The 16,216-nt window shown below is 35.0% G+C and overlaps 3 protein-coding genes across 3 annotated transcripts; 1 reads left to right on the forward strand and 2 right to left on the reverse strand.

Annotated features, from left to right (window-relative positions):
- Positions 1-1,425: 1,425 nt before the first annotated feature.
- LOC18012799 (root meristem growth factor 3) lies at positions 1,426-2,764 on the forward strand. Its single transcript, XM_006395598.2, has 3 exons — positions 1,426-1,591; positions 2,091-2,134; positions 2,356-2,764. The coding sequence occupies exons 1-3, from the start codon at positions 1,516-1,518 to the stop codon at positions 2,548-2,550; spliced, it is 315 nt and encodes a 104-aa protein (XP_006395660.1). The 5' UTR covers positions 1,426-1,515; the 3' UTR covers positions 2,551-2,764.
- Positions 2,765-3,172: 408 nt separating this feature from the next.
- Positions 3,173-9,191, reverse strand: LOC18012835 (GDSL esterase/lipase At2g03980). The gene is given in 5 exon segments (XM_006395599.2): positions 3,173-3,220; positions 3,223-3,321; positions 3,490-3,717; positions 3,781-3,911; positions 8,909-9,191. Coding segments are annotated over 5 exon segments (789 nt in total).
- A 2,183-nt stretch (positions 9,192-11,374) lies between these two features.
- Positions 11,375-13,502, reverse strand: LOC18011524 (GDSL esterase/lipase At2g03980). The gene is made up of 4 exons (XM_006395601.2): positions 13,187-13,502; positions 12,730-12,860; positions 12,420-12,644; positions 11,375-11,996 (listed from the first exon to the last, which is right to left on the reverse strand). The coding sequence occupies exons 1-4, from the start codon at positions 13,464-13,466 to the stop codon at positions 11,529-11,531; spliced, it is 1,104 nt and encodes a 367-aa protein (XP_006395663.1). The 5' UTR covers positions 13,467-13,502; the 3' UTR covers positions 11,375-11,528.
- Positions 13,503-16,216: the final 2,714 nt, after the last annotated feature.

The raw sequence follows: 16,216 nt of genomic DNA on the forward strand, positions 1-16,216 counted from the left end.
CACATTTCAGTCTCCATTATTCGATGTTTATGGGGTTTTCAAAGCAAATTCTTGTTTAGCAAACTACCAAAACAAGTTTCAGTGTCAACAAATTTAATTATATTTTTGCATGAATATACTATTTTAAAGCAAGTTTCATTATATCTATTCTATAAATGAAGTTGGTATACTATAATTATATTTCTAAGTTTTATTACTCTTGAGTAGTGGGAATTGGGGAAAGTATACATTTTTTAATCAAATATTATTAAAAACACTTGAATGTGGATGGTACGATCTTCGGTATGATTATATGCAATGGCTAATAATTTTACAAAAATATCTATGAGACTGAGAACGAATTGTGAACTTAGACTTTTGCTGAACTGAAACGATAAGATGAATTAATAATAAAAAAAATTAATGAATGACCTTGAAGAATACAAAATGACAATCGGAATAATGAAAGATCTATTTTGAATTTTTAAGCAATCTGAGTACATGTGTTTATGTAAGCTGAATTATGAACCCTTTGGCTTTAATAGAAGCCATCCGCGCGCATATCGTCTCCGAGTCTGATGAGATCTCCGGGTTTACGTTCTTCTTGGAATGAATTCGGCACTAAGCCCAATACCAATAATGATATATTTTCTAACCAATAAAAACTGTTTAAAATGATATTTTTTTAGTAATACGAACATAGTAATATAGTTTTTGGGAATTTAAGAGAGATAAATATTGTGGCCATTATACCTTCAAAAAGTTCATATTGTCAGAGAGAAAGGGGAACTAGTTTCAATTTAATTCTTCGGCAATGTCCGTACAATAATTAGCAAGGACTCGTTCAGAAAAATAAATGATTACTATGAGATATCTTGTGATTTTGAATAGCATAAAATAAAATTTAAGGCATTGAGATTGACAAATTGCTTTCCAAGATATAAAAAAAAACATGTGCCAACTCGAGCATTTATGCAGACTCGCCTTCCATGGCTTTTATAAATTGGCGAGAAATATTTGAATATTGTAAAAGAAATCGTGGGAAAAAAAGATTTGTTGGTTTTGACCTCCTCGGTCCTAACATATAAGAAAAACTAACAATATGGTATCTAGGAGTACGGTTTTTTAGTAAAAGAATATCTGAAAACTTCATATAATTTTATGATAATATAATCCGCGAAATACAAAACATCTTGCTTTTTAAAATAAAAACGATGTGCAGTTGCCATATTATGTGTATATATATATATTCAAGTGGTTTAAGAAAGGACGTAATGGCAGAAATCAAAATATAATTACAACTACAAGTACTACTTTTCATCGTAAGAATCGATACGTGTACACGTTAACAGAGACACATGGTTATGGACAAATTATGGTTACACGAACTTAAAACATATGGTCAATAATCTCCTATATATAGACGCCTTCTTATAGTAAATCCTCCTGCTTAAATTCTAAGGAAATAATTTCCGATAAAGAAGATTAAGGAAGATAAAAAGTTTTAAAGAAGGTGAAGGAGAATCAAGAAGAGTCATGGCTACTTTATCAAAGATTCAATGTCTGTTGATCATTTGTTTCTTATGTTTTTTCTTTCGATATTCACTTCATGGTTTGTATCTAATCTCCCTCCCTCCTTTATATCCAAAAAAGAATTATCCTAAAGCCTAGATGACTATATTTGGATAGTGAACTAAAACTGGAAAGTGCGTAGAATTATCATGCTATTTTCATGTCGAATTATACTATGCTCATGTATTTTCATTTTTTTCCCCCAGAAAAGTCACTTCAATTCATGTACCTTTATTTTTCTGATTGAAAGCTTAAACTACGCAATTTGCCGCTAATATGAGAATGATTTAATTAATGTCTATGCATTAGTGTTTAAGGTATATGTTATATACTAAATCATCATAAAGTTAAAGAACAACCGTTTCTTTTTGTCGGCCCATACAAAAGAAAAACCATTATACTTCAAAATATTTCTCTTAGTTTGCATATAGACACATGCATGCACGAGAATTTTAGTCTTAATTTATTAGAAATCACTGCTCGAGTGTTAACATATAGTGTAACCAAATTGTTTGTTTTGTTTTGTTCAACACTGGAAGATGGGAATCAAGAATCAGGCCGTGACTTCGCTTCAACCTCTAAGGTATAATCTATATGATCAAAATCTAGAAAGTATGTGTGTTATTTATACTTAATGTTAACACTCGAGCATAAATATGTCATGTATTCCGTATAATCTACGTTCTTTATGTTGTTTGTGTTGATATATATATTATATGGGAAAAATAATATTATTATATGGGAAGAATAAATTCAGGATTTAATCATCAAAAATAGCTTGACTAAAAAAACTATTAAAAGAAGGTGATCGAACATGGTGATATGATAATACGAGGAAGAAAGCTGATGATGACAAGTGGAGAAGGAGAAGAAACGACGATGAAGAGTGGAAAGAGAGAGACAGAGAGAAAATCAAGCAAAGGTGTTGACGAGGATGGACTCGTTGCTTACACTGCTGATTATTGGAGAGCCAAGCATCATCCTCCCAAGAACAACTAATTCCCAATAATTCTGTTCTAAAACAATAGTATATAAACTTCCTTGCTTTTATGAAATTCTCTATAGATATATCATATATAATTACTCATGATATTAAGTAATTAGGTTTCATTATATGATGTGTTGCTTTTGTAGTTTCTATTAACGTTGTAACGGCTTAACTAATAATGGTTTACATGTAACACTAGCTTTCAATATTTTTATTATTCTACAGAAATTTATATCCAATTCCGTTTTTTTTCTATTGTTTAGATCATTCGATTATTCCTCTATTATATTATTAGTATATTATACTATTCAAACCCGACCTCTCACCACATGACAAACTTGTCTCTCCTGAAAGCACTGAATCGCATATAAGTAATTAGCCATTTGAGTTGGATGACGCGGATCGAAGAAGATATACGTATCCGGTCTCTCACAAGCGTTCGAAAATAGCCTACAAGTCGTGGTTGAGCCTCCATCATAAACCTTTGGACAACATGGGCTTGTCGTGTTCAATAGATTCGAGCTACCTTGATTGCTTGGAGGTCCACGAAGTCTCAACATGAAGTTGAAGTAGTCAGAGTATAAAAATGAAGTGTCGTTGAAGAGTCTACGATGCATATAAGACAGGCTTTCTCTAAGCTTGTCATTGAAAATGCTGATTGCATGGTTTATATCGTCGTCGCAGCTTCCACGTGGTACTGTTTTAGCAATGATATTTGGGTAACAACCTAAAGGTTTAATGTTGTTTACGAAGAACTTCCGTGCTCCTAACTTATACAATCGCTGCAACAAAAATTAAAATCTTTAGTAAAACAAAAATCTTGATTAACACTTTAAAAAAAAAAAAAAAATCTTAGCTAGGTTGTAACTTACCCTATTTGTTAGTACTAGCTAGAACTAAATAATGTATATGACCAAGGAACAAAAAATGAAAATGACAACATTTGTTACCTGGAATTGTATCAAGAACTCATGAAGAAGCCTGTTTGCGAACCCATTCGTATCATTTGTCGTCTTGTTATATAAGAAAGCGTAATCGTTGACCCCAATCGCGGTCATAAACAACGATTTAGCCAAGTGGCTACTAAGCTCAGACTCCGTCTTGAACTGTTTCTTCAGATTCTTCTCGATGGTTTCATTGAATAGATCGATTTGGACACTCATCGAGAGACATCTTCCCTGTTCGAACAAAGAATCATATAAAACTTTTTCCAAACCGATGTTGCAAATATTGAAACTTACCAATTTCTTTCCTGTGTCATTAAAAACCCCACAGCCAGCAGAAGCATAGTTAATACCAGTTGAGAGTTTGTTCTTTTCTCTTCTAGATAACCCCATGTAAGCAGGAGCCAGAGGAAGCCCATAATAAATAGCTGAATGTAAAAAACATAACAAAGAGGGTTAGAATCTTGACAAATTAGAATATGAATGTTTCTGTGTTATTCATTCAGGTCAATCGACCTTGTATTTATACATTTACAAGAGAATCTCTAAGATAACAATAATAGGAAAGAGGATATATGCAAATCTAAGATCCTATCATATCGTAATATACGATGATATCGTAATACCCTCCCTCAAGTTGGAGCATGTAAATCGTGAATGCCCAACTTGAGAAGAAAAACATCAAACTCCTTCTTCCCCAAAGCTTTTGTCAAAATATCTGCAAGTTGTTCTTTCGTAGAAACATGTTGAGGCTTTATGAGTCCAGTAAGTATATCATCGCGAACAAAATGGCAATCAGTCTCGACGTGTTTCGTACGTTCATGGAAAACTGGATTATTACTGATATGTATAGCTGGCTTACTATCACACATGATCGTCATTGGCTCAGCGTGAGTGACACCAAATGCCGAGAGAAGAGCCTTAACCCATTTAACCTCTGATGTAACCTCTGTCATAGCCCGATATTCGGCTTCCGTAGATGATCGCGAGACGGTGTCCTGCTTCTTAGTTTTCCAAGATATCAACGAATCACCAAGCTGAACAATATAGCCAGTAAGAGAACGACGAGTCAAAGGGCAAGCCGCCCAGTCCGAGTCACACCAGCCAGTAACATGGAGCGGAGAATCAGCCTTGAGAAGAATGCCTTGCCCAAGTGTACCTTTAAGATACCGAACACATTTTAAAACAGCAAGCCAATGATCCACTCGCGGAGCCTGCATAAACTGAGAGAGAATGTGAATGGCATAAGTCAAATCGGGACGAGTGGCTCCAAGATAAATGAGACGCCCCACAAGACGACGGTAGCGATCGGGATCAGCCAGAAGAGGACCCTGAGCGAGAGCAAGTTGGTGATTCTGAGCGATAGGAGAACCAGATGGTTTGCACCCGAGGAGGCCAACTTCTGCAACTATATCGGTCGCATATTTGCGCTGACAGAGATAAAAACCAGCAGGGCTGCGAGCCACCTCTATGCCCAAAAAATATTTCACAGGGCCGAGATCTTTCATGTGAAAGCAAACAGACAAATAATCTTTGAATGTCTGAATGGCTTCCGATGTATTTCCAGAAATGATCAAGTCATCTACGTATACCAAAATACGAAGAGAGACGTCGCCTTTGGAATACACGAACAGGGAATAATCGGACCGATTTTGAACAAAGCCGTAAGTACGAAGGGCATCAGAAAGCTTTGCAAACCAACAACGAGGTGCCTGTTTTAATCCGTAAAGAGATTTCTGAAGACGACAGACCCGCGTTTCACCTGGAGCCGATTGGAAACCTTGAGGAAGTTTCATATACACTTCTTCATGGAGATCACCATGAAGAAATGCATTATGAACATCCATCTGGACAACTTCATGATTGTTCTTAGCTGCGAAATCCAAAAACACACGAACTGTTGTCATCTTGGCGACAGGTGTGAAAGTTTCATCATAATCCAAGCCTTCTTGTTGATGATTTCCAAGAACAACTAGACGAGCTTTATATCGGGCAATCGTACCATCAGATTTGTATTTAATAGTAAAGACCCATTTGCATCCCAAAGCTTTCTTATCGGGAGGCAAGTGCTCTAATCTCCATGTACCAAGAGTATCAAGAGAATGAAGTTCGGAATCCACTGCCTTGCGAAAATTTTCGGATTCCATAGCTTCTCGGAAAGAGCGAGGAGTGACCTCCGTAGCTAGTGCCATCAGAAAACTGCGATGTTTGGGTGAGAAACGATCACAAGACACATAGTTAACAAGAGGATATAACGAACCTGAGGGGAGCTGTGGATCGGGTGAGAGTGAGGCGAGAGAGGAAGAGGGAGGAGTAGAAATCGTGTCAACAACAAAATCACGAAACTTTGCAGGAAGAGTCTTGGTGCGATGACCACGACCCAACAGTTCCTCCGAAACAGCTGTGCTACTATCATCAACTGGAGAGGTTGATGTAGTTGATTCCACTACTGAAAGCTCGGTGGAGTTAGATGGAAGAGTGTCCTCAGCAGTATGAGAAACGGGACCAGGAGGAGCAACAACAACCATAGGAATATCCTCGTCAACAGCAATCTGCGGAGATGTAATTAGTGGTAAAGCCTGATGTGAAGAAGAAGCCGTAGTGGCAAACGGAAAGACATCTTCGGTGAAGACCACATCGCGAGAAACAAAGAATGTCTCTCGTTCAATATCATAAAGTTTCCAGCCCTTTTTCCCATAGGGATAACCCAAGAAGACACATTTGCGACTAAGTGAAGCAAACTTATCTCCTTTGTGATCTGTATTATGAGCATAGGCCAAACACCCAAAAACACGCAAGTGTTTGTAAGCCGGCAGATGACCATAAAGCTTCTCAAAAGGCGTCTGGTGTGCGAGCAAAGACGAAGGAGTACGATTTATTAAATATGCTGCAGCGAGAATGCATTCACCCCAATACTCGATCGGAAGACTGGCCTGAAATCGAAGAGCTCGTGCAACATTGAGGATATGACGATGTTTACGTTCAACACGACCCTTTTGTTGTGGTGTATGAACGCAAGACGTCTCATGAATAATGCCATTTTCTCGAAAAAATCTGGCAAGACAAAGAAACTCCGTACCGTTATCGCTTCGCACTGTTTTTATCTTCTTGGAGAATTGTCTTTCGATCATAGATATGAAGTCACGAAGCTGTTGAGAAACTGCAGATTTATCGGGAAGGAGATACAACCAAACTGCACGTGAATGATCGTCTACAATTGTCAAAAAATAACGGGAACCACAAAAGGCTGTCGTCCGATACGGACCCCATAAGTCAGCATGTATCAAATCAAAAATTTCGTTTGCATTATTGGAACTGTCTGGAAAACATTGGCAAGTTTGTTTAGCTTGAAAACACACATCACAACTCTTAAAAAACTCAGAACAACTACTAGAAAAACTAACACCCGAAACTATTCCAGTAATCTGAGAAGAAGGGTGACCAAGACGTTGATGCCACAGGACTAAATCATCACGAACCGATGTCTGGCATGAAACTACTGCGTCCGTGCCTCGAAACCGGTACAGTCCCTCTCCCTCTCGCTCACCCGCGCCAATCAGCATCCTCGAGACCCGATCCTGCAAAATCATAAGCTTATCTGTCAGTTGTCCAACCAAAAAATTGTCAGTGACAAGCTGGCCCAAGGAGATCAAGTTGGTATGAAACCCATCGACAAAGAAAACGTTCTGCAAGGACAATCGAGACGTAAGTCGAACTGTCCCTTGTTTAGTTGCACACGCATCCGAACCAGCTGGTAACAGGACCGAGAGAGGAGTGATGGCACGGATATTCTCAAGCAAGTCAATGCGACCTGTCATATGGTGTGTTGCGCCAGTATCTAAAATCCATAGAGAATCATTAGTCTTACCACCGGAGGAAGAATCGGATTTGCCCAGATTGATGAGCTTCTGCACCGTATTCCATTGCTCATCTGTAAGACCACTCAAGCCCTGGCGATCACTGTCGGTAATGGCGGAGGATGAGTTTACTGTCGCAGCATTGGCACTCCCAATCTGAGTCATGTTAGCACGCGGAAGAGAGCTACTACCACGACCCGCAGATGTTGCTGGAGCACCACGACCACGCGGAAACCAATCAGGATAGCCAATAACTTTAAAACATGAAGTCGCTTCATGTCCCATACGTTTACACACTGTACACTGGCGAGAAGGATCGCGATTGCTAGATCCGATTCGACCAGTGTTAGAGAAATCCGTGGCTTGACGAGTTATATCTTTAGTCCAAACTGTAGAAGAAGGCCGAGAGGCATTTGCAGGCAAAGCTTGAGTCGTAAAGCTCATAACAGGTTCAGACTGGATGGCATTCATACGAATGGTTTCGTTCTGGACTATCGTTTGGTACACGCTATCCAGATCAGGCAGAGGTGTAATCGCACACAGCTGTGAACGGATAACCCCATGGACCGAGTCATCCAAGCCAGAAAGGAAATCATGAACTCGCAAGACTTCTTTCTCCTTTTCGTGTGCTGCATTGAGATCGCATTCACACTTACCACAGCTGCAACGTTTAGTGTTCATACACTCTGCAATCCCATCCCAAATCTTAGTTAATCGACCAAAGTAATCATCCACCGTAGAGCCGTTTTATTTGCAGGTAGCAAGGGAATTTCGGAGCTGTTGTAGACGAGCTCCACTTTTGATTGAGAATCTCTTTTTGATGATATCCCATAGTTCTTTAGCAACCTCACGAGTAGAAAGAGAGGAGCGAATCTTGGGTTCAATTGTTTGTCTAATCCAACCAACAATCAGATGATTATTGGCAATCCAATTTTCAAGATCAGAAGAATCGGTAGCAGGTTTTGGAATACTCCCATCAAGAAATCCAAATTTCTTACGAGAGCTTAACGCCATACGAAAATTGATAGCCCATTCATCGTAATTCATGCCGTTGAGCAGCAGTTGTGAAATCACGGCGCCGGGGTTATCATTGGAGGTAAGATCGTATGGAGATATCGTTTTGTAGGTAACATCACTTGTGGCGAGAGCCATCGTGAGCAAAAGTAAGAACCGTTCGAACGCCGAGAGGCTTAAGAAGAAAACGAAGAAGGCTCTGTTTTCCGAGAGAAAAACAGAGTATGGGAGGAAGAAGAAATTTTAGGGTTTAGGGATCTTTTAGCTCTGATACCATGACAAATTAGAATATGAATGTTTCCTATTATTGTTATTCATTCAGGTCAATCGACCTTGTATTTATACATTTACAAGAGAATCTCTAAGATAACAATAATAGGAAAGAGGATATATGCAAATCTAATATCCTATCATATCATAATATACGATGATATCGTAATAAATCTTCATGTAATTTTATTATTTTACATATAGTATTAAAAAAACATCAAAAAACACAAGTCCTCTTAAAAATGTAGGAAAGATAAAACTTTCGTAATTGTTTTTGTTCTTGCCAATATAATCAGCGATTGTTTTGCCATCGCTAAAACGGCCCGTAGCTTTGCCTCCTTCAAAGTTAGAACCATAAGGTGGAAAATTCGCTCTGACTAGCGTCAAAAGATAATTATTGTTTCCTGGATCAACCAATGAATCTCCAATAACATACAAAGCCGAAAAGTTCCCGCCAAAAAGCACGGCCTCTTCTTCAAATGGTCCCGTTGAGTTAGTGGTGAAAACATTAAGCAAACAGACGAGGAGCAAAATATGGTATGACTTTAGAGAAGCAGGCAAACCCATTTCTTGTTTTTTTTTTTTTTTATCCCGGTTTAGCCACGAAAAAAAGGGAAGTTAACCCTGCAAATTGAAGATCACGACTAAGAAAAGTTAATTACAATATATTTAGAAAAGCATCATACAGCTTACGTACATACTTAAATAATAACTATATAAGAAAATCCTAGTAATTAACAATATGAATCCACATTTTATATATAAATAATCTAATTGATCAATTATATTATGCTATTATCACCCGTCTTTGCGTTGTAAATTCTGTAATTATTCTCTGGATTTTTTGGCAGTAATTATTGAGGAGAGAAATATGCATGAGGGTTTTATTTATGTGCAGCTAATCTATATGGTAACAATAGCTTATATATGAATCAAGACATGAAATAAAAAAAAATTGTTGTTCGAAAGGGTAGGCACTATAAATAAATACTTAACTCTATTGCTAAATTTAAGAGCTTGAATTAGCATATGACCCTTTTGGTGTATGAAAAAGACACCACACATATACTTGTATATAAGTACTATTTGACTTTCAAAAAGGAAAAATAAAAAAATAAAAAAACGGGAAACCATATTTTAAAGATCGTGGATTAAGTTTAGGAATGGTGATCTTTGCATGCCTAGCTATACAGTATTAAAATGCGGTAGTTATTTATTGTAGGTTAACCATTAAATATTTATACCCTAATGGTCTAAACTCAACAATAAATGTAAATTTGAGATAAAAGGTTCACGGAGCTACATTAGTAAGTGTGATTTATCGTATCAACCATAGACACATTAACTTTCCATAGACTTCGAGTTGTACATCCTTTAGCTTAATCCTGACAAAAAAGTGGGAAATTTATGAAACCAAATAATAAAGAAAAGTCTACAAGCAACAAACGAGACCCAAAACACTTGTCTTTGAATTTAAAGCTGCGTGAGGAAATGAGAACAATAGATAATAAAAAACAATGAACAGAAATATGATATAGACACTAATAATAAAGAAATTGAACTAGAAAATAAAAATGAAAAAGATGAGAGAAAAGCTGAGAGAGAACACTATAGGCGATTATTTTGGTTAAGTTGTGTTTTTAACTGTTGAACAACTTTTGTGCAACAGAGAAAAATGTAGTTCTAGTGTCACTTGAATAGTTTTGCCAAATCACCATGTCGGGCATGAATTTTCATGCACCATGCACCGGCTGAGCGCAGGGGCTATGTCAAGTGGGATGAATTTTGTTTATCAGGACCATATTTGTTTATCAAGGCAAGAAGACTCATGTTCCCTGATTCACAATACTGTTGGGGTTTGCCTTATTGTGTGGGTAGGTTCATTTCTTGAGTATTATAATATGAGGAGGATCGATATTTGACTACATCTCTTTTTCTCTGCACGGGTCGTCAGCCTGGTATTTAATAACTACAGGTGTTAGGATATTTTCGTTATGGTGTTCGTTACAGGAGTCTTCCTGCTCAACATGTGAGACGACATCAAAGTTAGATAACTTTATCTCATTTTTTTTTCACGTTTTAGTTTTTGAATTGATGTGACAGAAAGATTCTGGTTTAGACATTGTCAAACATACATTCATATTGAACGTTATCTCATTTTCTACATTTTAGTAAAAAGAAAAAAAAAGACAGAAAAAAAAAACATCAAGCATGGGCGAGGGTGAACAACTAATACTATCAAAAGCTAAATTTATATGAATTTCTCTCTTTTTTCGTCTAAAAATCCATTTGTTATACAGGGTGAGATACAGAATACCAAGTCGGCAAGTTTTGAACCTCCAGAATCAAAGCCCGAACAACGGGAAACTTACTACATACAAAAATATAATATCTCAATATAAAGTGAAATATGTTTGTTGCGCTGTGTTTGTTTGTAGTTTCGTTTACGTTGTAGTGGCTTAATTAACACGTAAACCAATTTTTTGAAAATTTGAAGCTTTTGTATGTATATGAGTTATGACTTTTTGCTAATACAGACGTCTTTTTCTTTTCTTGTTTGGGGTCGAATTTTAAACAGACTTCTAAACGGATTGATGGACCAAAAGAATATTGATTATTACTTTCACTGATGTTTTTAATCGATTTGGTCCAAAAGAATATTGATTTACTACTTTCACTGCTTAGGTGAGTGGCTAAAACGCCTAGATGACCGATTTCTAGTACATTGATACAATAACCATGGAGAAATCAATCAAAAAGTAATCAGACTGAATCAAATATTCGAAAAAGATAAAAGTTTCGTATCCAAATGTTTCGAAACATCGATCATGATAGCAATGAATCTCTTTTCTCTCACAATAACTAAACTTGTGTTATCTTAAGACTGTTGTGAAGTTAAGTTAATCACTTTTCTCTCACCACATGGCAAACTGTTCTTGCATGGAAGCACTCAATGGCGTACATGAAATTAGCCAATTGAGTCGGATGAAATGGATCAAAGAAAACATGTGTATCTGGCATCTTACACGAGCTTGAATTTGGCCTGCAAGACGTGGTTAAACCTCCATCATAAACGCTAGGACAACATGGGCTTGTCGTGTCCATTAGGTTCGAACCAGCTTGATTGCTCGAAGGTCCTCGAAGTCCTAACATGAAGTTGAAGTAATCTGAGTATAAGAAGGAAGTGTTGGAGAATTTCTGCTTCATATGAGACAGGCTTCTTCTTAGCTTGACGTTGAAAATAGCAATGGCAAGGTTTAACTGATCGTTGCAGCTTCCACGTGGCACGGTATGAGCTACTATATTTGGGTAGCATCCTAATGGTTTAACGTTGTTGATAAAGAACTTCCTTGCTCCTAACCCATGCAATCTCTGCAACAAAAATATTCAGTCTTAAGTAGAATGTATCTTGATCAACCCTGAAAAAACTTTAAGTCGAAACTCAGACTAATCCATTGACTTATTTGGTTTAGGTTTTTCTGTTATGTAATTGCCAAAAATGAACCTACTAAAGATCGGTTCTTACGGTTTAGCTTTGATTATCTTTTATTCAAAAGTAGTTTTAAGCATTTTAACGAATAATGTTTCGTTTTGGTTTTAGTTCATCGAAAGTGGTTAACAATTCAACTAGGACTCATCTTGGTTTTCGGATTGGATTATATGTTTGGTTCATTCAGTTTATCTGAAATAAACATTATTATCTTTTTTTCAAAAAAAAAAAACACTAATACCTCAAACTAAATAATGTAAAGTGGCCAAGTAATAATTCATGTAAACTCTAAGATTTTTTTTTACCTGAATTTGTATCAAGAACTCATGAAGAAGTTTGTTTGCAAACTCATTTGCATCGGTTGTCTTATTATAGAAGAAAGCGTAGTCGTTAACTCCTATCGCGGTCATGAACAACGATTCAGCCAAGTGTTTACTAAGCTCTGACTGCGTCTTAAACGTTTTCTTCAGATTCTTCTCGATGGTCTCATTGAATAGATCGACTTGGACACTCAACGAGAGACATTTTCCCTTGTTCATACAAAGAATCAAATAAAACCCATTAAATTTTTCCAAACCAAATTTACAAAGATTTTGTAGAAATATTGAAACTTACCAATGGCTTTCCTGTATCCGGAAAAATCCCGCAGCTAGCAGAAGCATAATTAATACCAGTTGTTATATTGTTCTTCTGATCTTCCGATAATCCCAAATAAGCAGGAACTAAAGGAAGCCCATAATAAATAGCTGGAAAGGAAAACAAAACATAACAAGACAATTAAAAAAGGTTTCAAATCTTCATTATTTAAATTTAGCAAACAAATATTATTCTATTCTCAGATCTATATTTGAAATAATTTATTTTTCTTAACTTTCACTATCTTTTGTTATTTTGTATATACGATTTACATGAAATTACCAACCAGATTATACAGTTTTCCATACGATTCCCAAAAAGGAAATATTTCCTTATCAATATTTGCGTAATTATTTAACAAAATATTAACCAATTAAAACATTTAAAACATAAATCTTCCCTAAAAGAGAGAAATGCAACTTGTTTTCGTTCTTACCTATGTAATCAGCAGTTGTTTTGCCATCGCTGAAACGGCCGGTGGGTTTGCCTCCTTCAAAGACAGAACCATAAGGTGTAAAATTCGCTCTGACCCTCGTCTCAAGATGATTATTGTTTCCTGAATCAACCAATGAATCCCCAATAACGTACAAAGCTGGAAATTTCCCGCCAAAAAACACAGTTTCTTTTTTTAATGCCGTTGAGTTGATGGTGGATACACTGAGAATACAGAGGAAGAACAAAAAAAGGCATGGCTTAAGAGAAGAAGGCAAACCCATTTCTATCTTTTTTATCCGGCTAAGAGAAAAAAGAAAAGAAATAAACCCAGTACTTTAAAAAATCTTGAGGACGAAAAGTCAATATAGGCGATTTGGAAACAATCATACAGCTTTCACACATACTAAAAAAAAAAAACACAACATGCTAAAAGCTATAATTAACTATGTTAACTAAACCTATATATGAACTATAATTTAAACTTTATCAAAACTATAAAAATAACTTCTATAACCAACAATGGAACAACTTTTTTTTTACATATAAAATCCGGGTCATGACAGCTGCATATAAATAAAACTCTGCGTTGTAAAGTCTTTGTTTAGTCCTCTAAATTTTGCTGGCATGTGTAGTACTAGTAATTACTAATTAGTGAGGAGAGAAGTATGCATGGAGTATAGTTTATTAGTCAAGACATAAAAAACAAAAACAAAAAATATTAGTCAAGACATAAAAAACAAAAACAAAAAATCGTTCGAAAGGATAAGCAGTATACATAGATATTTAACTTTATTGCTATAAATTTAGAACCTGAAAATCAGTGTATATATATATATGTATATATTCATGGAAAACATATATATATTCATCTTCATCTGTTAATGAGATAATATTTTATAATATTAATAAGAATCTCTTTACTACACAGTCTTCACATAACAGGAAACCATAATTTGACGTCAAAAGAAAAGGAAGAAAAAAACACAAGAAACCATATTTTTAAATGGTCGATAAAAAGTTTTGGGCTGATCTTTGCGTGTCGAGCTATACATAATTTTAATGCGGTATTGCAGTTTAGCCATCAAATATTTATATCCACCCTAATACTCTCTCCTCTAACAAAAAGTGTCAGGACATTTTTCACACTTATTAAGAAAACTATTAAAAATACTATCTTATTCTTTATTAATATATTAAATAACTTTTTTTTTCTAATTAATACATTAAATTAATAGGGTCAAAATTGGAAAATTATTTAAAATTCTGCATTGAAAATATAAAACGACACTCTTTGTGAAACAAAAATAAAACTTTAAAAACGATACTCTTTATGAAACGGAGGGAGTAGTATAAAACTCTAAAGTCAACAATAAAAGTAAATTTCGAATTATTGTTCGGAGCTACAATAAATGTGATTTATCGATTATCGTTCATCAATTCATCAACTATAAACGGAAAGTCATCAATACTCATTAACTTATCACGTACTTGCAGCTATATTGTTAATTTGAGCTTAATCCTAAACAAATATTTGGGAAAGTAATGAATGATAGCTGCACCAAAAGGATAAAAACACCTTATTGCGCGAAACCGAAGACTAAAGAAAAGTCGCAAGCAATAAACGGGATCAAATATGTTTTAACAAATATAACGAGATCAAAGCATTTGTTTTTGCTTTTAAAGCTGCTGAATAAGTAGAACAATAAATGAATCATTGAAGACAGTCTTTAACCAAAAAAACAAAAACATTGAAGTGTCAGTCTATCGGATACATGAGTAAATGCTAGACTGCTTAAAACAAACAAAAAAAAATATTGTTTCCGCTGTTCAAAATTATTTGATATTTTATGAGATTTTTTCGTTCAGAATTATTTTATGTTTTCACTTTTCAATGTAAAATTTAATAAAGTTTTTATTATTTTTTATTTTTATATTCTGCAAATTACTTTTTTATTGACTGAATTATATTTAAATAAATTATAAATAATATTTTTAATGTAGAAAAAAAATTAAATAAATCATTGTGTGCAAAAACTTTAAACATCAAATAATTCTGAATATAGAGAATATTAAAATATAAAACCATAAAGAAAAAAAAGATACCAATGGAAGTATGAAACAAAGGAAGAAAAACAAGTCGAAGTTAAGGTGGAAAAAGGCAAACATTTTGAAGGAGATTCACACAGAAATATTGAGAAGATATAGCTATTTATAGAATTAAATGACAAGAATACTTGAATGTGTTTGAGAGGACAATATATAGGAAATATGTTTGGATGTTTAACCTACTCTTATTTGATAAGAGAATGATATAGGAATGATACCAAACAAGAGAATGTTTAATTTAATACCACATACCTTGGATGGTCCTTCCTTATATCAGGAATGGGAATTTACAATCCCAGTATATAACTAAGAAACAAGAATATAGCATTAGACAAGAGAGTAATATTTTCTTGTCTGTTTTTTTAATATTTTGTCAGGTTTCAAATTTCGGGTTGACTAATACTTTTGTTTTGGTTTTATAATATTTTGCCGGTTTATCCACATTTGAATGTTATTAAAGATAGTCGGCTGAGACATATAAATTTCAAAACATCAAAGTAATATCTACAATTAAAGCCTTATGCGAGTGAATTTCTCTATTAAACTTTAAAGGGTTAAGAACAAAATTTTCTGGATGGGAAACTTCAAAGTCTAAATGACCATGGTTTTGTTAAAACTTCTTTTAAGCTTACTTTGAATGTTACTCATTTACAATTTGGCTCACACAAAATAGCAAGAATCTCTAAAAAACAAACAATAAAAAGAGAGAAAAAGAATGAGCTAGATGATGTGAGAAAATGGTTGTGTAAAAGTAAAACAGTGTTTGTGCAATTTGAGTACAGAATTTTGAGTTAATTTATTTTGAAATACTAATATCAATAAATGCGTTTATAGTATACATCGGTCAGTGTAATCAAGAGATCAATAAATACAATTAAAAGATGTGATATGCGCAAATAATCAAATCATCAAATCATCAATCATC

Source organism: Eutrema salsugineum, unplaced genomic scaffold, assembly GCF_000478725.1.
Source record: "Eutrema salsugineum unplaced genomic scaffold, Eutsalg1_0 scaffold_6, whole genome shotgun sequence".
NCBI classification, from domain to species: Eukaryota; Viridiplantae; Streptophyta; class Magnoliopsida; order Brassicales; family Brassicaceae; genus Eutrema; species Eutrema salsugineum.